A 27,882-nucleotide genomic window follows, 5' to 3' on the forward strand; every position below is an offset into this window, starting at 1 on the left:
CACCCTTCCCAAACCCAACGGGGGGAACTTACAAAAGTATATAAAAATATATAGTAATCACGAGTAGCGCACAGAATTCTCTTGCACTGTATGTTCAATATGAAGGCCCTTCCCAAGCAGTGAGCCCAAAGCCAGGTTTCCGGGGGGGGGGGGAGTGCAATTCCTTTGTTTTTGTTTTTAAACTGCAGTGTTCCAAGAGTGAAACATGCTAGTTTTCAGTAGTTCACGTAATCAATGCTTAGGAAACCGTGCCAAGCAGTTGCGCCAGCAAGCTGAGTGTTCTGTTCATTCAGCATTCCAATATCCCCATCCTTGCACGGCGTCAGTAAAATGGTAGGTTTAAGGGGACAAAAATGCAGAAAGGACGTTTCTGCTGCTCTCGGATGGCAGTGTGTCCATCTAGAATTAACGCCACCCATAAGATACATTTGTTTGCCCCTTTGGAATTCAACTCAGCAATATAGTCGAAGTACGCAGGGTGATCTGCAGCTGTAATTGCTTTGTTCACTTGGACCGTTCTGCAAACTTGGGTCAGCAACAGCAGCAGTCCCCAAAAAAGCTAAGCCAGGTTTATGTACATAGGAGCCAACTCCTAGGGGTCGAGGGGCCTTTGCCCCCCCAACCAATAAAATATTTGAGGGGGCCAGACCCCCAAATTGATAGGCATTGCCATTCAAATGATGTGCATGTGCTGCATCATGTGATTATTTGTGGCAGGGCTTACCTGCCGCCCCCCAATATTGAAGTTGGCACCCCTATTTATGTACAAGACTGAGATGGATTAATGGGGGAGGAAATGGTACTTTCACACTATATCGCAAAATGAAGCCCAGTTGGACCAACACGGATCTACTGTAGGAGAGCAAAGTGTCATGAACCTGGGCGAAACTAGCACTCAGGCAGTCCACTCTACTCTGGTTAGCCATGCTAAATAGCCTACTGGCCATCTTGCCCTCTCGTTTTCACTTCTGCTTCTTAGAAGAGAAACTCAGCCCATGTGACATACCTAGGAGAAAATCCCCGTCTTTCTAAGGCTAGAAACAGCCATGGGATAGCGATTTTCACAGAACTTCCAGTTGCCTGTTCAAGTTGAAATAGCAGCCCTGAGAGAGGGCTGAATATTTAGGCAAGATTATAGTACCAGATTGGACCCATTCTCACTGTGACGTTTCCACGTTCCTTCAACGTTGGACCTTATTATTATCGGTTAGTGGTCAAAAAATATATATATATATATATATTGGCAGAGTACCTTGTTGAACAAAATTGGCAGATCATTTCGCACATAGGAAAATGCTCCCTCTGGTATCGGCATCTTGTATTTATTTGCTACCATGCTGAGGCGCATTCCGATTTACAGTATAGCTAAGAAGCATCTCCTTTGCTTAGCTAATTTACTCAATATCTACATTCTAAAGCAGCACCTAGCCAAATGAAAGGAGGATAGTTCTGTGTCCTGATTATATCAGTTCCACGTCTCCCTCTTTATAGGCTCCCAATTTTTATTTTTTATTTAGCTCATACTTGTGATTCTTTTCCATGCAAAGACCATGATTGGCATCAGTTCACATGCTGGGGCAGTCTAGGCTGGATTCACTGGGTTAGAAGAAATTTGGGCCATTTCTTAAATCCTGAAACAAAGGGATGACATACCTAATGCCCACAGCGTGGCATAGTGCTCAAAAATGATGAGTCTGAACAGGACATCCACCACAAAATGTATCTGTTGCAGCCTTGCTTACGCCAAGGAGAACCGCACAACAGTTCACATGAACCATATTCTACCCAATTTACTGGACGCATGCAGCTTTTAAAATATGGAAGATAGAAGGGGATGCCTTGTTAAAGTACACAAAGTAAGGGATTTTTTTTAATCTATAGAAGGGTGTTTATTGACACTCAATTGCCAGCTTAGTTAAATTTGGCTTTCATATTTAAGACCAAAGGTAAATTTTGTAGGGTTGCTGTTTTGAAATAGTAATAGTTCCAATAATTCTCACCGAGAATCTCCCTATCTTTTTTTCCCCATCAGGCCAGCCAGCCCCACAAGCTAAGAAATAAAAATTGAGTCAAGGCACACAATTGCACTCTCCCCCCCACCCAATTCTTGCCCTTATTTCCATTTCTTTCCATGAAATTAAAGCAACAGTACACACTCAGGCTGGAGGTACGCAAATTTCATAGCTTGGCACTAGCCGTTCTAGTGTGGATTTGATTGATTAAAAGAACATTTTCCCCTCACAGCTTTGTTTGGATTTCCCAGATTTACTCTGGAAAGAGAGAGCGAGAGTGGAAGAGAGTCTTCACTTTGCTTAAGAGTACTCTTTGAGAAACTTTATGTGGAAGTCTTTCACTTTCTCCAGCAAGATCTTTAGCTTCTCTACCGGAGGGAGAATGGTCATCCTGCGGAAACAGGAGGAAAAAAAAGTATTATAAAATGACTTTTGAAAGCAGGGAGACCATGTCATCAAAAAAAAAGAAAATTTAATACAGCTGCTGACACTGCAGCATGCTTTGTCATCCCTGTACCTAAAGTGGTAAGTGCCTTCTCTTTGTCCAAAGCCACTTCCAGGGACAACACAGATCCCTGTTTCCTCCAGAAGTTTCATACAGTAGAACATGTCGGGAGCCATTTTATGAGCCTGCAGAAATAAAAATGATGTAATAATTAGAAACTAGAGAGTGAATAGCAAGTCCCGTTTTCATGGAATCATCGAGCTAAAGAAACCTCAGCAGCCCCCTAGTCCAGGCATCCCCAAACTTTGGCCCTCCAGATGTTTTGGACTACAATTCCCATCATCCGTGACCACTGGTCCTGTTAGCTAGGGATCATGGGAGTTGTAGGCCAAAACATCTGGAGGGCCACAGTTTGGGGATGCCTGCCCTGGTCCATCTATGCAGTTAAGTTCCTCTCATTATATAAAAAAAGGATGCTTCCAAATACTTTTATCCGTTCATCTATCTGGCAAAGCTTCTCTGCAGCAGCCGAAAGTGCCCTCATTTTGTAGGGTCCAATGGCTGTTGCACTTGGACCATACAGGTAAAACTTGGAAAATTAGAATAGCGTCGAAAAGTGCATTTATTTCAGTAATGCAACTTAAAAGGTGAAACCAATATATGAGATAGATGCATGACATGCAAAGCAAGATATGTCAAGCCTTTATTTGTTGTAATTGTAATTATTTGTCGTTAGGCGGGTCAATTATAAATGGAATGGAATTCATGAAATGTAATAGCGGTGTTTATTTTTGTATTATTGTAACTATTTGTTTTATTACTGTGGAAATTCCAAAAGAAAGCCTTTGTAAAAATTAAAAGGAAAAAAAAGTTGCATTACTGAAATAAATGCACTTTTCGACGATATTCTAATTTTCACCTGTAAAGTTGGTCGCACCAAGGACTGTCATCTTGCCCCTGTGTTTCTTTAACAGCTGTTTGACAGGCACGAATCATACTGGTGGTGTGTTCACCACGACGTTTCCATAAACATTATTATTGATTATCAAAGGACCAATATCAAAGGGTAGGAATATCATCATACTAGTGTGCTACAGGTGGCCCAAGATGAGATCCTGCAAATCTAAGACATGCCACCCCTGTTGAGTAATGGCGCTTCAGGAAAATTCAATTCAGCTCCTGTAAAAAAAAAAGTACTGATGTCTCCCCAAACCAGCACAGTGGCTCCAGAAAAGCATCAAAGCTCCCCTGGCCTGGAGCTTCAAAACTGGAATGGCAACAATTGCACAGCTGCAGCAATAGTAATAGCAGCGGTTGGGGAGAAGTCTCACCTTTGCTGCCTCGATGGCCTTGGAAGGGATGAAGATTCGTGGGAACGCATACATAGCCCCCTGAAGAGGGTTGCAGTGGATCCCCGGTACTTGATTGAACATTTCTTCTGTCAGTTTGGCTTTTTTGGCGAGGATGCTCAAGACAGACTCTTTTTCCTGATTTGTGGGGGAACACACAGCAATGTCACACCAAAGGCAAATGAACTATGTACCACAGAAACGGCTTGCGTTGCCCTGCAGTTCCTCTCTTCCTTAGGGTGGTGCTTCTCAAAACTTCTGAGCAGAGCCCTCTGCTTTCTAAACTTCCTAGGCCTTCTGTCCTCCCCCTCCCACCCCACCCTGCCAAGCAACACAAACCGCCTTAGTTTGACAGATGTGTGCAAAGGGAGCTTCGGTGAAGTGCTGTGCACCCCAGCACTGAATGTAAGAATCTGCGTGTGGATTCAGGAGATGCAGGTATCACTTTAGCTTCCCTCTCATGCTTGTCATTCTGATTCTCTTGTCATTACTGCACAAGGTAGACACACACACACCTTGATGAACTGTGCATACGACTCCTCCCCAGGTACAGGAGGATTCACGACAACATCCATGGCGGCTTGACCTGAGACCGGCGGACACAGACGGACTGACAGAAGCTTCACAAGTTGCCCTTTAATATCTGGGTGCAAGTTAATCACCTCCATGTAGCCGCCTCTGTAGCCACACCTGAGAAAAATGAGATAGTCAGGAGGGTGGGGGTAGTGAATAGAAAAAGAATAGGAAAGGAGAAAAAAACAACACGTTCTGAAACACTCATGGCGATGATAGCATTGCGTATATAACATGCCACCTGTTGCTTCTCACCTTGGACATTGTTTGATTGAAAGGCGGGGTAGAAAAATCTTTAAAATAAATAAAATCAGTGCACTAATATAAAACCGCAAGGAAGCGTTGACTTTTAGAACACAAGAGGGACAAATCTCAAGCCAAAGAGGTGTGTCTGTCCCAATGCATTGCCCTTGGGATGTTGTTGGACTCCAACTCCCAGCAGCCCCAGCTGATGGGCTAGGGATGCTGGGAGCTGTAACCCAGCAACATCTGGAGAGTACAGCAGATGTCAATTGGTATGTGGAGGTCATTAGCATCTTTACTGGGCAGTCATGAAGCAGCTGGAGTGGCGTCTGTACAGCCAAAGATGTTATGAATTCTCTCTCTCTCTCTCTTTTACTGTAGCTCAGCATAATGGACAAGCCTTTTAAAAATAAAGACACATATTTACATTTTTGAAAAGATATGGGGCGGAGAGTAAACAGAATAAAGTAGGGGTGGGGGTGAAGTGCCTTACATGTAGGTGCATAGCTGCAGACCGCCATACATTTAACACACATGGCTGCCCCAAAGAATCCTGGGAACTGTAGTCTGAAAGGGTGCCAGGAAGCACATGCATGCCACTTCCTGGTGATTCCTAGCAACTGGCATTCAGGGGCTTCAACAGTGGAGGACGGACATAGTCACCACAGCCAGTAGCTGTTGACAGCTTCAGCCATCCAAGTTGGTGGCCATCTTCACAACTTCTTGTGGGGGGAAACATCCAAGATGCTGCATGAAGCAGTACTGTACTTTGTTTTGTCTACCCTGAATCTTCGAACATTCGGCTTCATTGAATACCCCCCCAAGTTCTAGTGTCATGAGAAGAGGGCGAAGTTGATTTGGCAAGACACCATCCTACACTGATCTCAACAGCTCAGCAGGGAGCGGGTAGAAACTCCTATCTGGGAGTCAGCATGTTTGGGTGGACTAGAGAAACGAAGCTTCAGCTTATTGAGATATGAGAACCAGGACACAGTGAAGAAAAAAAGAGGAGGCACTACGAAAACTTACTCGCCCATGTATCCTTTAGAGGTAGAATGAAAAGAAGCTAGCTCCACATTGTTACAGTAATCTGGTCCCATTTCGTAAAGGATCTTTTTGAAGGAGTGAAACTGACAGCTCTCCGAGTAGACATTATCTTGATAAACCTGTAACCAGCAGGAAAAGGCACATGTATTCTTTGTTTATGAACAAAGTAAAAGATGCGGCCTGCAATTTAATGCTTTAATTACCTCATCAGCTAGGAGGAACAACTTCTCTTCCCAAGCAAAGTGGATCACATCTTCAATGCATTTTCTGTTTTGAACCTGACCTAAATTAGGGGTGGGGGGTGGGAGAGAAAAAACAGAGAGCTCTGATTAATAAAAATCTGTAAGCAATAAATCAGTAATCTTTCAATCCCAGAACAACAAAAGGGGGGTTTCTATTTTAAAGCCCTTTGCAAAAATGCTCACTGAAACTTCCCTATGCTTCTCTAAGTAAGTGATGGGGGGGGAGAGACTCCTTGCTTCTCCCCCCCTCCCCTCCATTAAAAGAGAAGCACACAGCTGCTTCAAAGGGCACTTTTGCAAAGGGTCTTAGCCCCCACTCAAGAACTGATGAGCAGGGACTTAATTCTGCTGCCTTGGCACGCAACAAAGGCAGGATGAAAAGCTGTCCTCCTGCCCATCACTTAACATCACTTAACTGATGACGGGCAGGTGGGTGAAAAGTCATTAGATAAGGAAAATTACAGCATGAAGACAAAAAGGAGTTCTGCAAACCTGTGGGATTTCCAGGGTTGATGATGCAGAGGACCTTTGGATTGCAGTATGTTTTGGCTTCATTCAAGGAGCGGCGCAGTTCATTGACATCTAGGGCCCAACAGTTCTCTTCGTCAAGGTAATAGTTGATCTGAATGGCATCCAATTCCGAAATAGCAGCTGAATACAAGGGATACTGGGGGATTGGGATCATCACTCCAGTTCGGGATCTTCCGCCCCCTGAGACAAGGATCTTTAGAATAGTCTGGAGGGGGAAGAGAAAGGTTATTTAACAAGTTTGTGTTCCATTTCTCCCCTAAACAAATAAAAGAAAGCGTCAACATTACAACAATATTTTGCAGGCTTTTCTAAAAAGTGCTTAAATTTCTTCTTGAGGGTGTTTGAAAAACCAAGAGTGTTTGGGGAAGGGCTGTATAATAAGCTCTGTGGTTCATCTAGTTAGGCATTGTCTACACTGACTTGCTGTGGGTTAAACCACAGAGCCTAGCCCCAGGGCTTGCCAATCAGAAGGGCGGCGGTTCAAATCCCTGTGATGGGGTGAACTCCCGTTGCTTGGTCCCAGCTCCTGCCAACCTAGCAGTTCGAAAGCACGTCAAAGTGCAAGTAGATAAATAGGTACTGCTCCGGCGGGAAGGTAAACGGCGTTTCTGTGCGCTGCTCTGGTTTGCCAGAAGCGGCTTAGTCATGCTGGCCACATGACCCTGAAGCTGTACGCCAGCTCCCTCGGCCAGTAAAGCGAGATGAGCGCTGCAACCCCAGAGTCGTCCACTACTGGACCTAATGGTCAGGGGCCCCTTTACCTTTACCCTGACTTTCAGCAGCCCTCCGGGACTTAAGACAGGGGTTCCTCCCAGCCCCACCTGGTAAATGAACCAGGGATCCTTTGCTTACAAAGCACAAGCTCCCCCACTAAGTTACAGGTGGAACTTTGGACTGATCCAACCAGGTTCTTTTTATATTTCGAACACAGAATAGAGATGGAGGAACCTCAGCTTCAGGGGCCTCCATCTCTCCCCAAGCCACACCCCCTTACTGACCCTCCTTTGCACTCTTTGGGAGTGTTTTTGCTTGGCTGAGTCCTTGAACTCTCTTGCTGGCTTAGATGGGCACAGACCATGCCAAACCCTCCGAAATAATGATCCACCACTGAGCTCCCGCTGAATTTGATTAATTGCTGGCTTTTAGGGCTAATGAATCTAAAGAAGCGATTCCTGCTTCCCCGAGAAGAAAAGGAGCAAGTGCGGCCAAGCACGGAGATGCGTGCCGTTTCTGGCAAAGCTTTACATAAGCAGCTAGTAGTCCACCTCCACCCGCTGCCAAGCCAGAGGCCAAGAACACTGGGTGAATCAATAAAACTGTGGGCCCAACGGTGCTGCAATACCAAACTGTGCCAGGCGATGGCATTTTCATTAAGGTTTTTTGCAAGGCAGCCAAAAATGCCTGAATGTATAAGGGGGTGGGTGGGGGAGTGCGGAAGCGGCGTGTAGGATTTCAAAGTTACATATTGACAGGAACCCCCCCCCCAATTTGCAGCAAACCTACGCCACCCTATATATACTGAAGCTGAGGTGGGTTTCCTGCTGCAGGTCAACAAATATTGCATTGGCACTATTTCACCCACTTGGGTTGCCAATGTTAGTGGGAGGGAAGGGGGCGAGGTCTGGGGGAGGAGATCTTGCCGCATGTTTAACCATGCGTTATGTGCTTTAACCATGGGTCCCTATACAACTCACACCCTCAGCAGAGAGTTTAGGCAATGGTCAGGAATGATGGGGGACCCAAGGTTGAGGAGTTTACAGAATAAAGGAATTTCCCCCTCATTGTGCTGACAAAATCAGCTCTCTCTCTCTCTCTCTCTCTCTCCCCCCCCCCCCCCCCCAGTTCTCGTTTTGCATGTTAGATCAAGCCAGGCCACTGACACACACAAACAGGGCCTTGATCTTGTTTTCCAGGGAGAGAAACCTTGCAAGGAGGGCCTCCTCCACATGAACAGGTCCTGACATAGAAGCCTTTCATTCCTTTGAAATGCCTGGGGCCAGAGAGACAAAGAATTGAAGCAATTATATGGAAAAAAAGATCATAAACAGAGAGAAGAACGCCTGTCCACTTCTGCACCATATGAAGGCCGCGGCTAGGAGTTTCAAAACTAGGACTATTTCTTTGCCCATCTCATGCCTTGTATGGCTGCTTCTATATTCCTTTCCCCCTTCATCTCCCCTTTTCTCTCTGGACAACTGCAAAGCAAATATTCAAACCCTGCAGAAGCTCAGAAGTTGCTGTCAGAGTAACGTGTGCTATCCAAGTATAGCTCGGTAGAGCATGAGACTCTCAATCTCGGCACCATGGGTTCGAGACCCACATTGGGCAAAAGATTCCTGCATTGCAGGGGGTTGGACCAGAAAACCCTCGCGGTCCCTTCCACTATTATAGGAATCTAGGGATTTATGTACATTCACTCAGGCTATGCCGCTCATGCCAAGTGATAGGTTTGCCTTTATATGGTCAGAGTGCACCCAAGCTTGGGGTCTCAATGTCTAGAGCTAGTGGGGTGTAGGGGTTAGGAGACTGGACTAGGACAGAGAAACATTTTCAGCCTGAGGGATTGCAGTTCCTTCTGGGCAACTTTCCAGGGCCACATACCAGTGCTGAGCAGGGACAGAGGCAAAAATAAAAATAAAAGAAATTGGTGGGGCAATGAATGTAATTTTTTCCCTTTGTACAGTAGGCTACACATACTCACACACCCCTCTCTGTCCTCCATCCAGGGAAGTAGGAGGCATCATCAGAGTTCAAGAGTGCATTCCAGCCAGGCAAAAAAAATACTTGAGGGCATGATGGGAGAGAGCATGAGGCCTGAGGGCAAAACAGAGAGGCCTGGAAGAGCCCAGTCTGGGCCTGAGGTTCTCCACTTCTGCGCTAGGGCCCTGGCCACCAGCGTTCAAATACGAAAATCACTGGGTGACCTCAGGCCAGTCTCAGCCTATCATTTATCATGTTATGACAATAAAACATATATACTACCCCAAGTTCCTTGGAGGAAAGAAGGAATATAAATATACATAATATTAATAATAATATAAATATAATAATTTTACTGCATTTTTATCCCACCTTTGCTGCAAGGAGCTGAAGGTGGCGTGAATGGTTCTCCCCCTTCCACTTAATCCCCACAACAACCCTGTGAGGTAGGTTAGGCTGAGAGACCGTGACTGGCCCAAGGTCACCAAGGGAGCTTGATGGCTGAGTGGGGACTTGAACCCAGGGCTCCCAGGTCCTAGTCCACCAAACCACACTATCACAAGAACGATAATATATTAAAAAGCAAAACGTACAGCAATACCGTCGCTAGCTCCTGTTGTCAGGTATATGTTCTCTGGATCTGCAGGAACGCCTCCATCCCGTCGCTCAATGTAGGCTGCAACATCTTCACGGATACAGTTCACCCCTTGGCTGGCACTGTAGGAACCTGTCAGGGAAATGGGGACATCGTTAGAGATTTGCACTCAGACAAGCAGAAACATTTGCAATCCCAGAACAGGTTTGTCACTGAGCTGTCCAAACCAAAACTCAGCCGCCCTTCAAAATCCACTCTGAATTTTGCATTGCAGCTGTCCAGCCAAGTGGTTGTTTAGTCGTTTCCGACTCTTCGTGACCCCATGGACCAGAGCACGCCAGGCACTCCTGTCTTCCCCCAGCCAAGTAGTGTGTGTTAAAAAAAAGCACCCATAAAAATATTAGTGAAAACAGACCAAAGTTATATTAGGAAAAACTACTTGCAAAAGGGGGGGGGGTATTAGGCAAAATTGCATACAAAAATGGATACGAGGAAAGATTTGCACAAAAATGCTGACAAATTTTCCTAATGACAAAAAAAAAAACCAAACAGATAATGGTAATGTGGAGAACCAAACTTAGGTGTAAAAAATGAGAAATTAAAAACCACGAGAAAACCCGAAATTGACAAATTTGCCTATCCCTACTACCGGCCCATTTCTTTTCCTTTGAAATGTTTAGAGCCAGAGGCAACCCCAAGCACACTTGTGCAAGTGGCTCTTCTGCTTACCCATTTCCAAATGCATGGGTAGGATTTCCTAGTAGGAAGAGTTGTAACAACGGCCCTTGTGCGTTAACTCTGTGCTCCCTTTACTACCCAAGTCCATTATGAGCACACGCCTGAGAGATGCAGATCAACTCATCCAGCAGCCTACTTATAGCTAAGAAAGCCCTGCAGTCTCCCTAGCAGAATGCATTCAATAAGCTGTGTACTTGTCTCCTCCTTCTCCATCAACCATGGGTCCTAATATCTTCAATTTATCTCGAAGGCTGCAAGTCTTTTCTTTCTTTTGTGAGCACAGCCAGCCTAGGATGAAAGACCTGCTTTTAGTACAAAGCACAACACTTACCACACACAACTTGTGGTACTAGGATGGCTTTGAATAGGAACTAATTAGCTGAGACTGCTAATCTCCGTCTGTGATACTAGCAGTGCTAATGCTGCTACCTACCAGTTTCTAGCATCCCAGGGACTAGAAACTTCATTGTGAAGAAAACCTTTGCTTTTTTCCCCTGGGTCAGACTACGAGACTCCTCATTACACAGCAAAGGGAGATGGAAACTGGCTGGCTTCCTTCTCATACAGTTGCACTTCCTTATAGATCTAGTTAAACTAGTTTCCAACTTGAATCAATATTAGGCACATCTTTATGGTCTAGGAAGTTGTGCACGAGTGGGAGTGGAAAGACAGAGAACGCAAAGGCAGGCAGATTTGCTACGTGGCTAGTTAAAATCAGCCCAGCAAGGGATTTTATCTGCCAGCTGGCCAAGGTTATTGAAGTTCATCTGAACTTGAGCAACAGGGAGTGTTTAATGTGCAGTTTTTAAATTTTCTTGCTGTACCTCGTTAAGAAATTACTGTTCGGTCATCCTCCAGACGCAGGTAGCTGTCTTAGAAGTAGGCTCTTATCTCTCATGGGGGATAAGGCAAAACAAAGAAACAAACCCACACAGAACTTATGAACCTTCACCTCTTGTCCAATGCCAAGCTTTCTGAGCAGATCCTGGTCACCAAGACACAACATGTCTGCTTATCAGTGTGCTTTCAGAAAATGTTACATGCTGCTCTGGTCCTAGGGTATTATTCAGGAGTAAGTAGACTGGCACACAAAGTATTTGCATCAGGAGAAAGCAGCAGCTGCAATGTCGTTTCTGCTTTACTGAAAACAAAAATCGCTGTGGGGTGGGGGCTGTGCTGATCTGGAAAAGGTCCTTGTGGTTTTGGCGTTCAGAATGTTCAGAATAGGCAGGATTGAAGCCATTAGAAGCAAGCCTATTGTAAGCTGCTAATATTACTTCATAATGATTTAAAAAGATATCTTTGCAGTGAGATACATTGAAGGCCATCAAGGCGCTGGGAAATGCAAAAAAAAAAAAAAAAATCACATGCCAAACTAAGAGCAGAGCTGCTAGTCAGAATTCAAGGCCACACACATCCACACAGAGTGGTGAGAAAGTCACTTCCCTATGGTGTGATCTCATTTGACAGTAGTATGCATGTGAATCCCGGAACCAAATTGGTGGAGCCAAATGACGTGGGTCTTTCTCACCCTACCTTTGTACTCAGTTTGGACAATGATTAGATGGAAATAATTAATGCAACTGACTTTCTCCGTGATTCCTGTATTTGAGAGAATATGGCTGGTATGTGAGATCACACAAGAAAGTGGCTTGCTTGTGTGTGTGTGAGTGAGAGAGATACATGCAAAGTCCCAGGTTCAATCCCCAGCATCTCCAGCTGGAGCTGGGAGTTGTCCCCTGTCTGAAAACCCAGAACTTCTTTGCCAATTGGTGTAGACCAGGCATGTCAAACATGCGGCCCTCCAGATGTTTTGGACTACAATTCCCATCTTCCCCAACCACTGGTCCTGCTAGCTAGGGATCATGGGAGTTGTAGGCCAAAACATCTGGAGGGCCGCATGTTTGACATGCCTGGTGTAGACAATACTGAGCCAGATGGACCAGTGGGTCAGATTCAGTATAAGGGAACTTCATATGTTTCCATCTGAAAAATGAGAGACCTAGGTTGAAATTCTGAAGAAAACAGAATCTGAAAGGGTATGTTCACATATCCCAATCCAGGGAAAATTCAAATTTGGGCTGCTGTTGATTTCGCAGTATGTAAAAGGAGTCAGCGGTGGCAATGGTGCAAACAGGCCTTCGGCACAAGCCACATTTACACACAGGGGTGACCAACTCCCAAGAGACTGCGATCTACTCACAGATTTAAAAACTGGCAGTGATTTACCCCCTTTTGGGGGGTTCAGGTTGAGCTTTTTTTAAGAAGGAGGAAGGCCCATTTTTTGGGGGGGGGTCGGGTCAAAGTTGTTGAGTTTTTTCAGAGAGGAGGTAAAATGTTGAGCTTTCTTTAGGGGAGCCACAGTTGTTTAGCTTCTTTGGGGGGAGCCAGTTATCTACTGCGGACATCCAGTGATCTACCGGTAGATCACGATCTACCTGTTGGACATGCTTGCACTAGAAATATCCAAGTGCAAATGTATCCCTTGTTCAATGACAACTCTGCTTTGTGCTTGTTGCTTTGCACAGGTCATGAACAGATTCCGGATTAGCTGGCTCCTACAACCCAGTCTGTTAAGGCACAAAAAGCCTTCAAGTGATTTCATGAAAAGGAAAGCAGTCAACAGAAAGGAACGAGGCCAAGCACAACCTAGAAGAACAAGCAAGGCAAACATACAGGCTGCTCCAACCTGGTGCTGCCCAGATCATTTTGGACTTCAACTCCCACCAGTCCCAGGCAATGGTCATGCTGACTGGGGCCGATGGGAATTGTAGTCCACAGCATTTAAAGGGCACTAGGTTGGGGGTGGCTGAGTCTCAGAACAATATAAAAATGTTCAAAGGAAACAGGGAGCAGCACTGAATGTTATCTAATGCAAGTGACTGTACTTCCCTCCCCCTTGATGTTGATTGGTCCTGACAAATGTCAAGTAGGCACTTATCACAAAGAAAATTAGGGAAGAGCTCTTTTTCTTTAATTATGCCTTTAATCATGCCACAATAACTCTCTTTCCCTGCCTGGAATGGAAGTAATAAAGGCTGTCAGATTCTGTAGTTCTCGGACATACCCTACAACTAAAGCACTACCTAGATAACAGCAGCATAAACACAATTTCTCTTAACTTTTCTTGGTTGGGGGGGGGGGCGGAATTATGGCACTGGGTTAAATTAGGCTGCAATTTTATGTACACCTGTTTTGGAATAAGTCACGTGGAAACCAGTGGGACTTACCAGTACTTCCCAATAAACCAGGCTGGGATCGAGAACTTAAATGCATGCAAGAGTGAGCCCCTGAGAGTGAGCCATCATTGAACACAGCAGGACTCACTATTGAGATGTGCATAAGACAGTATTGTTGCCCTCATATTTACTGGGGCTCCCTATTCCTGAGGAGGACAGGCTTGAGCAAAGTCTGTGCAATGGGAATTCTGTTTTGCCTCGTTTTCCTGGTTTTCCTGTTTGCAGGAAAGTTAATTAATCTGAACATGGCTTGAGCCTAAAAGGCTTTTTTTGTTTGCAAGAAAACAAAGAATGGGAAAGAGGAGTTGGCTACATGGTGCAACTATGTACAGTGTCCCACAAAGCTTTCAGAAGTAATTCTGCCACTTTCCAGAGTGGCTGAACAATTAATCTCTCCTCCCAGGAAACTCTGGGAACGGGAACTCTGTGAAGGGGAAACGGGGGTCTCCTAACAATTCTCAGAACCCTTAACCAACTACAGTTCCCAGCAGCCTTTTGGGGGGAAGCCACAACTGTTTAAAGTAGTACAATACTGAATTATATGCATAGTGCAGATGAGGCCCAGGAAAGGAAATACACAAAGTTGTCAACACTACCAAAACTGGTCTGCAGACTGTGGAAGGTTGGGTAAGAAAAGGCATGCACATTGATAAAATGTGCATGGAAAAAAAGGATCTGGATGTTCTCCTGTTTTTAAAAGGCCAAAGAAACATGGCTATATACTTAATTAATTAAAATTATTGCTGTGGAAGATCTATAATTTAAATTAAATTGGTAATATGAGAGGAGTACCTAAGCTGTTCCCTCCGCAACCCTGCAAGATCCGCCTCGCTCTCTTCTTAGAGTCCTCTGGGAAGCTTGGGCTGTCCAACAGGTTTGGGTACGTACAAAGTGCAACTACCTACATGGTTGAGAAAAAACAAAGCACACAAAAACTGGTTTTCAAACATAAAGAAACCTTACTGCTACTGAGCATTCCTTGTTCTATTTTAAAAGATCATTTTTCAACCTTCCTCCATTACCTAAAGTACCTGGTAGGTTTCAAATGAGGACTGCTGCTTAGTTTTTAAGTCAGAAAGGTCATTTATAACAAAAACAAAAAAGTCCCTTAGGATTTGCCAGTAAAGTCTGGAGTGATCAATGGCAGCTGATCAATAGGCACCAGGGCCTTAATGCTAACACAAGCAATTTTTCAGAGATCACGGGTAGCTGCTTTCCCTTGTCTTAGGACAGAGATCAGCAATGTGGCATCCACAAGGATACACACATACAACTGCAGAGGCTTTACCTAGTGCCAAGAGGGTTCCTCTTCCTCCAACTCAGACTGGACTTGAAGTGCTTCTATTGTAGCATAGGCTGTGGTTTGTGCTCGGTGGAGAGATATTTGTGTGTGGTTCCAACAGCAATTTCTCCAGTTTGCAAAAGAACCCTTGGGGTGTAGTGGTGAAGACCGCTGGACTAGGGTCTGGGAGACCAGGGTTCAGATACACACTTGGCCATGAAGCTCACTGGGGGACCTTGGGCCAGTCACTGTCTTTCAGCCCAGCCTACCTTACAGGGCTGTTGTGAGGGTAAAATGGGAAGAGGAAAACCTTGAGCTCCTTGGAGGAAAGGTGGGATATAACTAAAATAATAAAATAATAATAATAATAGGTGCCCATGAGTCCAAACAGGTTGGCAAGCTCTGGCTTAATGCTTGAAAACAGCACACCCTCTAGCCTAGCCTTCCTCTTTGACAGCAGCTTGAACTGCAGCAAGTGTGAATTGATTACATCTGAATCCCACTTTGCTTCCATAGAAGTGAAGGTCACTTGCATGGGCTCCTTGGAGTCCTAGTCTTCTATCCCGGTACTGTACCTCCTTAGCTTCTGCAAAAGAACACTGCCCTCATAAAACTGAGCAGGGAGAAGGACGGGGACACAACTAGAATGAGTTCGCTCTAATTGTCATTGGTGAGTCTCTACCGGCTTTTGGGTGCCCTGCCTCCTGCCCTACCAGTTGCAATGGGCACCAGCAACCACTGGGAGAACCTGCAATGGCTTGAGAACCATCGTACCTGACGAAGGAAGGTGATGGGTTGTTGACCCATGGCGTGTGCGTCCCCAATGTTGGCCTTGATGACCTCCGTGAAAGGCTTTTTGATCCCCTAAGAGGAGAGAGCACATCAAAGCTTTATTCAGATACAGCGTATTGGAAGGGCACACTGTCTTGCTTTTTACATGCGATACCATCTGCAAAGGACGACGGCAACAAAACGACACTGGTGAAGAACAGGAGGCTCTCCAGAGAATCAAGGAGCTAGAAGTTTTGCCTACCACTATCAGGGGTGAAAGAAGGAATTGTACCTGGTTCTCCACAAAAAGGCAGAAGCCCAGAGAGAGAAGTGTTTGGGTCAAGCCAGCAGGGTGGGAAGACACTGGCTTCAAACCCTGCACATTTGCAGCAAAACAAAAACCCTTGCAACACCTTTCTCAAAAGATGGTAGATTTGTGTCTGCTTACATGGAGATAATCTCAGAGTAGGGCAAATGTCACCTCTGAGGCAACCCTAAGGCCCCCCCACTTCCATTTTCAAGTCCTGGGAAAAACACGTGGTTGGAGTGTCACATTTGAACTGGAAAAATGTGGATTCGAATCTCTGCTCATTCCAGGAGCAAGCTGGGTGGTCATGGGCAAATCACTGAGTGCATTCAGTTATCACATTTCCAATTCTCTAGATCAGGCATCCCCAAACTGCTCTAGGTCATGGCTTGGAGGGTCAGCAAAATGTCCTATGCTGACACATTCTCTTCACCTCTCGCAGGCCTGGTTTAATGAATAATACCCTGGGCTTGACCAAACCACAAGAGTCCTGCAGGATCAGATCAAAGGTCCATCTTTACTCAGCCTTGTGTTCCCAACCGTTTCTGAAAAGCCCAGAATCAAGAACATAATGGCAATAACTCTCTCCAGGTTTTTTTCTCCTAGTAGTAGTTGGTATGAAGAGGCATGGAAGAAAGAGCATCTCACCTGGTGGGCCAGAACTATAGCAGTAGCCTGCTGGCGCTGGCATCACGGCAGAGAGGGGCATGGGTGAAACTAGAATGAAGATGGGGCTGCATGGACCTTCTGGCCGGAGTGCAGGATTGGCTCTGCCGGTGTGCCCATGCAGCCCCAACAATGCTGCCACCTCACCCCTCTGAGGAAGCCGCAGGGATGCTGGTGCGTGGAGCCTATTGCTGCAGCTCTGCCTCGCTGGATGACTAACACCACAGTTTACAGTTACTCTGGAAACAGCAAACTATGGTTTCATCAAACCCTCCTTTCCAGGATTGCAAATCAGGATCAAACTGTGGCATTCAACCATGAATAAATAAGGAAGCTTGCTCAAATGACAGTTTTCCAATTACAGTGGTACCTCGGGTAACAGACACTTCAGGTTACAAACGCTTCAGGTTACAGACTCCGCTAACCCAGAAATAGTACCTTGGGTTAAGAACTTTGCTTCAGGGTGAGAACAGAAATCACGCAGTGGCGGCACGGCAGGCCCCATTAGCTAAAATGGTACCTCAGGTTAAGAACAGACCTCCAGAACGAATTAAGTTCTGAACCCGAGGTACCACTGTAAAACAAGTGATCAAACCAGGAAGGAACACATGAACCACAGGGCTTGTTTCCCATCCTTCAAACCATATTTTGCAGAATTGGAAACATGGAACCTACAAACAGCCACTGTCTCCAACCCTAGCGTGTCTCACAGATGCTGCCTGTTCAAACCAGCAGAGGTTCACCATGGTATCTTGACAAGATCTTACCCGGACCTGCCATGGGAAATCGAGATGCCCAATCTCTGGGCTAAACACGCAATCTTGCTAGTCACCTAAATTGACTTTTTGGGAAACCGTCCTGACCCTATGCTTTGACAGAGGATTATTTTTTAATTATCTCCTTTTAGACTGAGCCTAAAACACAGGAACATAGGAAGCTGTCATATACTGAAGGAGATCATTGGTCCACCTAGCACGATTTTGTCAAAAGCTGAGTGGCAGTGGCTCTCCAGGCTTTAAGACAGGAGTCTCTCAGCCCTACCGAGAGGTGCAAGGGGTTGAATCTGGATGCTTCTGCATTGCAAAACAGATGCAGAAGAGAGCCATGGCCCTTTCCTGCTGCAGTAACTCTATACTGACCGACTAAGTATAAGGTAACTCTATACTGGCGATATAAGGAAAAGAATGTACTTTGGGCATATTTTGAACAAGCAATTATGGAGACCAGAACTAGAAAAATAAGAGAGACAGCAAGTGGAAGATTTGGATGTCTTGCAAAAATTATAAAGAGAAAGGGGGGGGAATAATCTTTTACAAGCATATTGCTGAGCACTGATTAACTAGACCTGTGAGTTGCATGTTTATGCTGCCATTTCTTTTGTTTCTACAATATCTTAGTTTCACACTGTGCTTGGTACAAGGACTTCTGATATTAAAAGTAATGACATACATTTGAAAGGTACACCATGGCCCTTAATCCTAAGTTACAGCACCAGTGTTGTTGCTTTTTCCTTTCCTGTCCTGTCCTGTCCTTTTTTTGCAGAGAACAAACCTTTCCAAGAGAACATTTGATGAGCGCTGGCTTGCCATCAAGCTCTCTTTATATTAAAATGAAGAACCCTGCTGAGAACATTTTGCTAAGCATATATATTTACAATATTCAGTCAGCATGTGCAAAGATGTACAAAGGCCAAGCTTGTTCTCAGTCTCCCATCATGAGTTACGAAGCTTGGAATTAAGGGAATGTTTTTGTTTTCCCAAAGAAAAACATCAGGCAACCCCTGGATATAGTTACTGAAGCAATGGCTGTCATGGATACAAGGTTAGAGGTGTTTGAGACATGGGGTTCAGGAAAGGGAGGATATGTTGTATCAGATGAAGTAATTCAGGTCCTCATCCTGGTCCCATTAAAAACACTGACAAAAAGTAGAAAGGCTGTCCAGAAACTGACTGTGAATTGGAAAAAACAAAACAGAACCACCATCCCAGGCAGGGATCTAATTTCATTTGCACAGGGCATCTCAGAGAAAAGGTCTTCCTTGACATGAAAAATACCAGGGGGCTATTTGCTGAAACACAGCAGGGCTGCAAACCTTCCAACCGGCAGGGCCCCTGGCAAAAATCCAGGGTACCAAGGCAGAAATCCAGTTGAAACTTCCCTCCCTGCCACACCAGAAAAGACTTAGCTTGTACAATTCCTAGTTTTCATGTAGAATGCTTGTTTCTACTAATGCTTCAAAACTGGCAGCCTTGGAATAGAGTCAGTTGGCCATTTATCTGCAGGCTCTCTTTCCCATCGCCTCTAAGAAGTGACAACCAGCCCCTCCTCCACTTATTTGGAATTATAGAGAAAGAGGCATGTAGGTCAGAAAGCAGGATAGAGAGGAATTCCCCACCCGCAAAAGCACTCATAGGAACACAGGAAAATGTGTTCATCTAGCTCAGTACTGTCTACTCTGACTAGCAGCAGCTCTCCAGGATTTCCGTCAGAGGCCACTCCCAGCTCTCACCTGGATACTGCTGACTATTGAATATGGGACATTTTACACACAATGCAAGAACATAAGAGAAGCTTGATGGATCGAGGCAACAACCTATCTTGTCCAGCATCCTGTTCTCTTAGTGGCAAACCAGATCCCTATGGGAAGCCCAAAGGCAGGATTCTGAGTGCAAAAGCACTCTCCCCGCTTGAGATTCCTAGCAACTGCCATTCAGAGGCACGCTGCTTCTGACAGTGCAGGTAAAACATAGCAATCTGAGTCTCTGAATACTAAGCACCTTTTATATACGTATCGTAGAATTATATTAGGAAGCATGAAACTTGTGTCCAAACAAACATGCAAAGCATTGCTGCAACTGGCTGCAAACTTGGGAATAAAGAACCAGCAAACTCAGCTGGACTCAACTTCCATGAAAATGTGCAAAGAACGGGGCTGTCAACCTTCTTTTTCCGTAAGAGAAAACCAATTTAAGCACCAGTCAATTCAGCTTCATAACAGACCAATGCATCTTTTAAAACTGTCCTCGTCTGTCCTTGTGGCACTTAAGCAACCACAAAATGTTGGCAGGCTGGCAGTGCAATCCTGCATGCATCTACTCAGAAGTCCCGCTAAGTTCAGTCTAACAGGACCAGCCTGTACACACTTGCCTGGGGGTAAGCCCCATTGAGCTCAGTGGGGCTAACCTATGCAATCTCCTGTTATCAAACAGGTTCACCGCAGACGCAACTGTCCTGCTTGTCAAACCAGCTGGTGTCATTTTGGTGTAATTGAAGCTGACAAGAGCTGTAGCTGAAGGGGGAGGCTAAACAGTCTTGATAGTGACCTCAAATGGCACCGGACTGTTTGATGAGCCTTACGGCTCCCTAGAAAGGGGTGATGTAACTAGAAGGAACTGAAGTATTTTGCTATGCCTTAGCAGTGCAAGTGTGAATGCGCTTTTCTGGTGAATAACCTTGTTTTAATGTTATTATTTGTATGTATTTATCTAAGAAAATGTATATACTGTTTAATTGTAAGTAAAACCTCTAACAAATAGAGGATGTCACTGTACATTACTTCTCATATTAAGGGAGCCCTGAAAGGAGAGTGGTCAATTTGGAATAATTTGTAAGAAAATAAAATTAGGGCAGGAGAAGGAAAGCCTCAGGTCTTTTAGGCTGCAATTCTCTTGTAATGTTGCATTACCTTGTAAAACCAATGGCTCAGTCTTGTATTTAGCATGGGGGAACATGCTGCAGGCTTATGATGTACAACACATTACTATCAGCACTTAGTATACACCATACCCTCCAACATTTCTCTAATGAAAATAGGGATAAATAAATAAATAAATAAATAATGCCCCATCCATCTGACTGGGTTGCCCGCACCAAACTGGGCAGCTTCCAACATATATAAAAACATAATAAAACATTTAAAAATTTAAAAACTTCCCTATACAGGGCTGCCTTTAGATGTCTTCTAAAGGTTGTATAATTACTTATCTCCTTCACATAACTCCATACCCTCCAACATTTCTGCAATGAAAATAGGAGTGTTCTCAGGAAAAGCAGGAAATTCCTGGATCAAATCAGAAACTGGGATTACTTCTGTAAATCCGGGACTGTTTCTGGAAAATAGGGACACTTGGAGGGTCTGGGATACAGTACCTAATATCCATCATTACAAGCACACCAGAGGGTTTTGTACCCTTCTGTGCAAAGCCATGGAGGAGGGAACGTTAGGTGTTCCCTATCCCACTAGGAGCTGCCACAATTCATACATCTGCTTGCGATGTATCTTTCCTGTTCCAATTCTCCCCTAACTCAACTGGCAAACAATTCATTTTATTTATTTAACCAAGTTGTTATACCTCTTGATTACAAAACGCCTCTAAGCAGTTTACAAAAATATAAAAAGGTAACAACAACATGCCCACAAGGAGCTTACAATCTAAACCAGGCATCCCCAACCTTCGGCCCTCCAGATGTTTTGGACTCCAATTCCCATCATCCCTGACCACTGGTGCTGTTAGCTAGGGATCATGGGAGTTGTAGGCCAAAACATCTGGAGGGCCGCAGGTTGGGGATGCCTGATCTAAACTGATACAGGAAGGACACACTGCAGTGTCCTCATTGCCTTTTTATACCGTCCATCCTTTACCTCCAAGGAGCTCAATGTGATATACATGGTCTTTTCCTACACCCCTGTGTAGGTTAGATGAGGTATAGTGACTTACTCAAGGCCAGCCAAGTAGGGATTTGAACCTGGACCTTTTTGGGCCTAGTCAGTCATCCAAACCACTGCATCAAACTGCATCCCTTGTACGGAAAGGAGGCAAGGGTACCTGGTCACTACACTGTAAGGAGCAGGAGGAATGAGCAGGGCTTTCAAGGGTAGGCTGGCATAGGGCAGAACAGGATATCATTTTATTTTTCTGGTATGGATCCAGGTACAGGATCCCGGATTCTTGTTGAATCGTGTCCTTGGCACACTTCCGTGTATGCATTCAAAAGATTTCTCCCCTCTCTCTTTTATTTAAAGCAACATGTTTCGTTGGGAGAGGCTCGAAGTCACTTAAGCGATGCCAACAAAGCTCCTTCCTGGTTGATGTTGCACACAAACTGGACAAGAGTTATGACAAAACACACATACTCAACTCATTTTCCCTCTGCGCTGGCATAGGTCCAAAGCATTTTTCAGGTGTGCTCAAGAAAGGGCTCTGCACCTCAGCAAGTCAAACATGATAAGTGTGTCACGGATGCCAGCTCACAAGAAGTGAGGCCAATAAGTCTTTGGGGGCCTCAGTCAATTTGGTAGAGCCCAACAGGGGGTCCAACATTATGCCAGCCTGCCTCCAGGCTTGGAGCATATCCAGAGGAACTTTTGACTGTGCTCTTTGAAAATCTGATTCCATGCTATATCGTGATCCATCATTATACAGTGGTGAGGCTAACTTCAGAGTGGACATGTGTAGGAATGCATTGAGCTGTTGGACCTTTTTGGCTCTACAGGCTAGATCCTTGTCATAGAAGAACACCATTGGCCAAATTTGACAAGTGGGTGGGGCTACCCACCTGTCAATCACACATCTTTAGGAAGTGGGGAAACTTTTGGGTTTCTGTTTGAGAACAACGAACTAAAAGCCCCCTTGGGTGTATGAAATTAGTTATAATTCTCTGGTCCTGGCCAATTCACAATTTGGCACAGTGACATCTAGGAATCACTACAGTGGATAATACTTAGATTTTTGTGTGTGTGTGTGTGTGAGGGGAGGGTGATTGTGGTAAAGAATGGAACTGAGTAAAGGGCCACCAAGTTGCTGATGATGTTTTAGACTAAATATAGACCCAGCATGAGACATTAGATAAACTTGGGTTTTTTATTGCTATGAATGGCTTCCTTTGATGTTTGCAGACAGCCACGTGCTATGCAAATTGGATGAAGAGGATTTCCCTACCTGCAATAGAAATTAAGAAAAAGCAGTGCAACGTTTACAAATTGTGCTGCATAAAAATTTACTCTCGGATTATGAAGGGTCAAAAAACCAGAGCAGTGACTAAGTACCATACAGTAATACCTCTGGTTATGTACCTTCCTCCTTGCGAACGCTTTGGGTTACGATCTCCGCTAACCCAGAAGTAGCTGCTCCCGGTAGCTAACTTTGCACCGGGATGCAAGCGGAAGTCGCGCGTGCAGTGGGAGGCCCCATTACCAAAAGCGCGCCTCAGGATAAGAACAGTTTCCAGTTACGAATGGACCTCTGGAACAAATTAAGTTCGTAACCGGAGGTACCGCTGTATTGACTCGAGTCTAATGAGTCATTGAATCGAACACAGACTTCAATTGTCAGAACCTTGAAACCAAAAAAAGTACAGTGGTACCTCGGTTTATGAACACAAATGGTTCCGGAAGTCTGTTCATAAACTGAAGCGAACTTTCCCATTGAAAGTAATGGAAAGTGGATTAATCCGTTCCAGACGGGTCCGCGGAGTACTCAACCTGAAGCGTACTTAACCCGAAGCATGGGTGTAATTGGTTCCGGAAATCTGTTCATAAACTGAAGCGTTTATAAACTGAAGCGAACTTTCCCATTGAAAGTAATGGAAAATGAATTAATCTGTTCCAGATGGGTCCGCGGCATTCGTAAACCGAAAATTCATAAACCGAGGTGTTCATAAACCGAGGTTCCACTGTATTTGCTGGCAAAGGTAAATGTGCCATTGAATCTAATGTGCACCTTAATTTTCACAATGTAATTTGGCGAAAAAATGTGAGCATTAGATTCGAGGAAATATGATATCTGCTACAGAGGCCTCACTTCATACTTATGGTTCTATTCAAGTAAGGCCTACTCAGATATGAATGAACCAAAGCTAGTCATGTCCATTAACTTCAATGGGACTATTCTGAGCAGGGCTAACACTGAATACCACCATAGGAATTGTTGCAGATGCATTTACTCACCCCTTCACACCAACACTCCCTGTTGGTGGCACATTTTATTTGTCTTACGTGTGCGCAGAGAGCCTAAATGTGAATTGCTGGTAATAGCACCCTGGTAGGTTGATCTTTTTTATTATTATTAAACATTTTTATTAAAGAAAATGATTTTTAAACAATACGAATTGCCAATACATATCCAATTACAATTCCCCCTTTCTCCCCCCTCCCATCAATCCATCTCCCGCCCCTTAAGGACTTCCCTCAGCTCCCCTCTCTGGTTTGTTTGTACATATTGTTTTCTGCATATTTTAAAATTGTGCATATCATTGCCTTATCTATCATATGTTCTACTAATAAATTGTGGACGTTTAATCAAAACCTGCCTGGTAGGTTGAGTAAAGCCATTTTTACACCACCTTTCTCCAAACAGCCAAGTTTTATGTTTCTAAATCGAAATAAACTGAACCAAAACAAAAGTTCCCCAAAAGTAACTCTTCCCCCATCTTGGCAGTGTATGCGCCTGGGGAATTCTTGGGTCATGTGCAAACATGCATCAAGAATCATGGCCCTAAAGCCTGAGTAAAATGCCAAACAACTAAAGTAAACTGAATCTGAAAGAAAGCATTAGCTCAGAGTTGATGAACTTGTGCCTGAAGAATGCAGCTGTAGGCTCATGCACATTATTAAACTTTCCTCTATACAAATAATAATAATAAATCTCTGTACAAATAAACCTAGCATGTTTGGAAAGGTTCAGGCAACCTAGGTTATGAATCACAAAGTCAGGCAAACCTCTCTGTTCTCCTCAATCTCTCCATCTGCAATAAGTGGGATGTTGCCAACTTAGACAAGGTAAGGCAACAAAGTGAGCCTTGTGAAACAGCGCTGAATACTTTGAAGTGTTATACAAATAAAAATATTTTAACATTATTCAGAAAGGACTATTGATTCGAAACAACCTGAGAAAACATAAAACATAGGAGCCGGAGAAAGGGATTCAGAAGTGAGAGATGCAGTGGAAGAGTTCAATTTATAGTGGTTTCTTTTTGCAACAGGAACTGACTCTAGGTTAACTCTAAAGAATCTGCAAATGAAACACTGAATGGCAAAACCGAACAAGGATTCTCATGGCACCTTTAAAACTTAATACATTTATTGTGGTGTCAGGGTTTGCTGGAACAGACTTAGCATGGCTAACCTTCTGAAAAACTGACCAGTTATCTATTACCCCTTTACATAAGACAAAGGAGTCATTAACTACATCAGAGGGCAGCAGAGGCAGAAGAAAAGTAAATATTAATTTATGAAGTATCTGATCACAAACTGACGCAATTGGATGACACAGATTGTGGGAGGGGGGTATTTGCTTTTTTGGTTGGCTTTTTAAAAAAGATTTCTGAGTGACTGCCTAGCAAAAATATTAGGCTGTAAAAAATCAAAATGGATATGATATGCAGCTTGAAGCTTATCATTCTAGTTTCTTAATTCTTTAAAACAAAGCACTTTTTACTGTTCTTTCCTAATGTCAGTTTTACCTTTAAATCACCCATCCGAAAAAAGGTCTACGGTAATTGAAAGTAGACCCAACTTTTTAATGTGGTAAGAAAACCAAGTGAAGCTTCTCAAAAACTATTTTGGAAAATACTACTGAAAAATAAATGTATGCTAACATGATTACCTCAAATATTTTTTCCAGTGAAACTTTATTTCCATGGTCACAAACCTATTTATGTGAAAACAAGTTCTGCTGAAATCCATTGAACTTACTTCAGTGCAAATTGTAGACTCTATATACTGCGTAAAATTAAGGTTGCAATCCTTAGAACACTCAGTAAACCCCACTAGATTTACTTCTGAGTAAGCACACATAGGATCACTCTGTATGAAAGCATTTATTCTACTGAAACCAGTATTCGAACATGGCTGTTATTTTAAAATGGTACAAGTGTAATTTTATTCAAAGCAAAGGCAGCCATGGAAAGTTAGGTCCGAGGATTAACGCCAGAGAAATTCTATTTACATACACGTGGAAGTATAATGGACAAGACCTGCAAGACAATCCTAAGCATGTTTAATCAGAACCAAACCAGCCATTTTGCGCTTGCCTCCCCTCCCCGGGACAACTGTCCTATATAATGCAATTGTCCTATAACTACTGTATTAATTAGTAAAGCCAGAAGCTTGGAAAGTTACAGGGCCGTTCCCAACCCTTGAAGTGTATGCGTAAAACGGAATTAATGCCGTTCCGATAGGTTGTCCACTAGCCTCCGCCGCGTTCCCTCCCTGGGCCAAACTCTGTCCTGGTTGTTGATGCAAAAAGCAGCGTGCCTCCTTCGCTCCATGCGGGCTGGCAGGCCTCCCTCGCCTGCCCCAATCAAGAGCCGCAGCGGCGGAGGAGTGGCCCGGGGGCGGCGGCCCAGGCCGGCGGCGAGAAGAGCTGCAAGCGGCCGGGGGGGGGGGCGTGAAAAGAACAAAAGCAACCTCTCTCTTCGTTGAAACCGGCCAGGTACCAGCTGTTATACCTATGACACTTCTAGTTGCCAGAGCCATTAGGCACATATTTCCGGGAGGGGGGTGTCATTCGCAGCGTGCAAACAGCGGGTGTCTTTTTCTGAGCAGACCACCCTTCCCCCCCCCCATTGCAACAAAGCTAATTCATTCAGGCAGCCAAAACCCGCCGCTCCCCACCCCACCCCCTTACCTTCCGCAGCTCGTTCTCGATCTCGCCCGCTTTCAAGACAATGGGCCCCCGCACGGCGTACTCCACCGCTTTGACTTGGGGGTTCATGGATTCCAGCGTGAGGATCTTTTCCCGGGTCTGCTTCTCCTTGATCGGTATCGCAGAGGCCTTGGCAGCGCTGCTCCAGCGCGCCAACGGACCGTCTTTCCCCGGCGGCCGGCGGGGCCGGGCGGCCGATCTTGGATGCTTGTTGCCGGCCACTAGCGAGGAGACGAAGCGCACGGCCGCCTCTGTCCGTTCATTCTTGCTGCTCGGGCGAGCGGCTTCCTTCGCGAGTCCCGAGAGGCGATGCATGCTCCCCCTTGGAGGGTGCAAATTCCAGAGGTGGTGGGGGAAGCAGTCACATCCACCTCGGGGAAAAAACAAACAAACAGAAAACCCCACACACACAACCCCTGTTATTTCGCGACAGAGATGCAATAAGACCTCACGAGCAAAATGTTAAAATAAAATAAAATCAACGTTGCCCGGGTACAAGTGCATGCTTGGCAAGGTTCTTTTTTTCCTCCTCCAAGCTTCCAAGCAACTTGACGGAAAGAGGGCAGAGTTGGGTTTTTACAAGAAAGAGCAGTTATGCTCTCACCCAATGAGGAGGAAGACTCCCAGCATTGCAAGGATTAGGTCCTCGCTCGCAGTCGCAATCTGTATTCTCTGCAGAGGAGCAAAGTCCGGGGAAATCCCATCCGGCCAAAGACCCGAGACACCCCCAACTGCAAGCCCGCCCCTCCAAGACCCTCTTTTCTCCGCTACCGCCTGTGGAGATAAGAGATTGCACCAGCCAGTACTGTCAGCCGCGCTGCCTGGTGGGTCTTGTAGTCTTGCTTCCCTCTAGCTGAGCCAACCCAGTAGCACCAGGTGGTGACATATGAAACTACCACGCCCAGAATCCCCTCCTGGGCAGCGCAGCCGAGTGCTTGTATTTTGTCATTGTGGTTGCGAGGATGTGGGATGGAGTTGGCTGTGTGGGTAATAATGGGGAGATCACGCCACATCTGAAATGCGATCTCCTTAAATAGTAGCTTGTGTGGTTTTGCTTGCTTTTAATTTTAAAAGGCGAGGCTGTTTGAGAAACGTTGGCGTAATTATTCTTTCCCCTACGGAGGTGCAGTTCCAGATTCAAGAAGGCTCCCCAGGTTGCGCAACCAGTGCATGCATTAAGAGAACCTGGAAGAGAAATGCGCCTCCAATTTCAAAGCCCGTGATAAAGGGTACAATCCTATCGTGTCCTGTGCATACTGATAGCGTGGTCATTGTCCGTGTGCAGATTATTGTGCAGCGACAATGGAACCAGCTGCAGGAAACGCCGAAGTATACACCAGTAAAAATCTCACACAGAGAGAAAAACAAAGGGAGAAGCCTTCTCAAAATACAACCCAATGAAAACTCAGCAGGCTTAGTGGTCACAGAGTACAGGGCTAGGGGATGGAATGGAGTATCCTAATAAGGGGCGTGGCTAGCAACACACTGTACAGGTGCA

At 44.9% G+C, this 27,882-nt stretch overlaps 1 protein-coding gene across 1 annotated transcript; it reads right to left on the bottom strand.

Annotated features, from left to right (window-relative positions):
* Positions 1 to 2: 2 nt before the first annotated feature.
* On the bottom strand, positions 3 to 27,293 carry GPT2 (glutamic--pyruvic transaminase 2). Its single transcript, XM_035119043.2, has 11 exons — positions 26,367 to 27,293; positions 15,771 to 15,860; positions 14,507 to 14,615; positions 9,736 to 9,869; positions 6,404 to 6,647; positions 5,873 to 5,952; positions 5,652 to 5,788; positions 4,322 to 4,496; positions 3,789 to 3,944; positions 2,530 to 2,642; positions 3 to 2,403 (listed from the first exon to the last, which is right to left on the bottom strand). Exons 1-11 carry the CDS (start codon positions 26,697 to 26,699, stop codon positions 2,313 to 2,315), a joined length of 1,662 nt encoding a protein of 553 aa, XP_034974934.1. The 5' UTR covers positions 26,700 to 27,293; the 3' UTR covers positions 3 to 2,312.
* Positions 27,294 to 27,882: the final 589 nt, after the last annotated feature.

The sequence above is a fragment of the Zootoca vivipara genome, chromosome 6 (genome assembly GCF_963506605.1).
Source record: "Zootoca vivipara chromosome 6, rZooViv1.1, whole genome shotgun sequence".
NCBI lineage: Eukaryota > Metazoa > Chordata > Lepidosauria > Squamata > Lacertidae > Zootoca > Zootoca vivipara.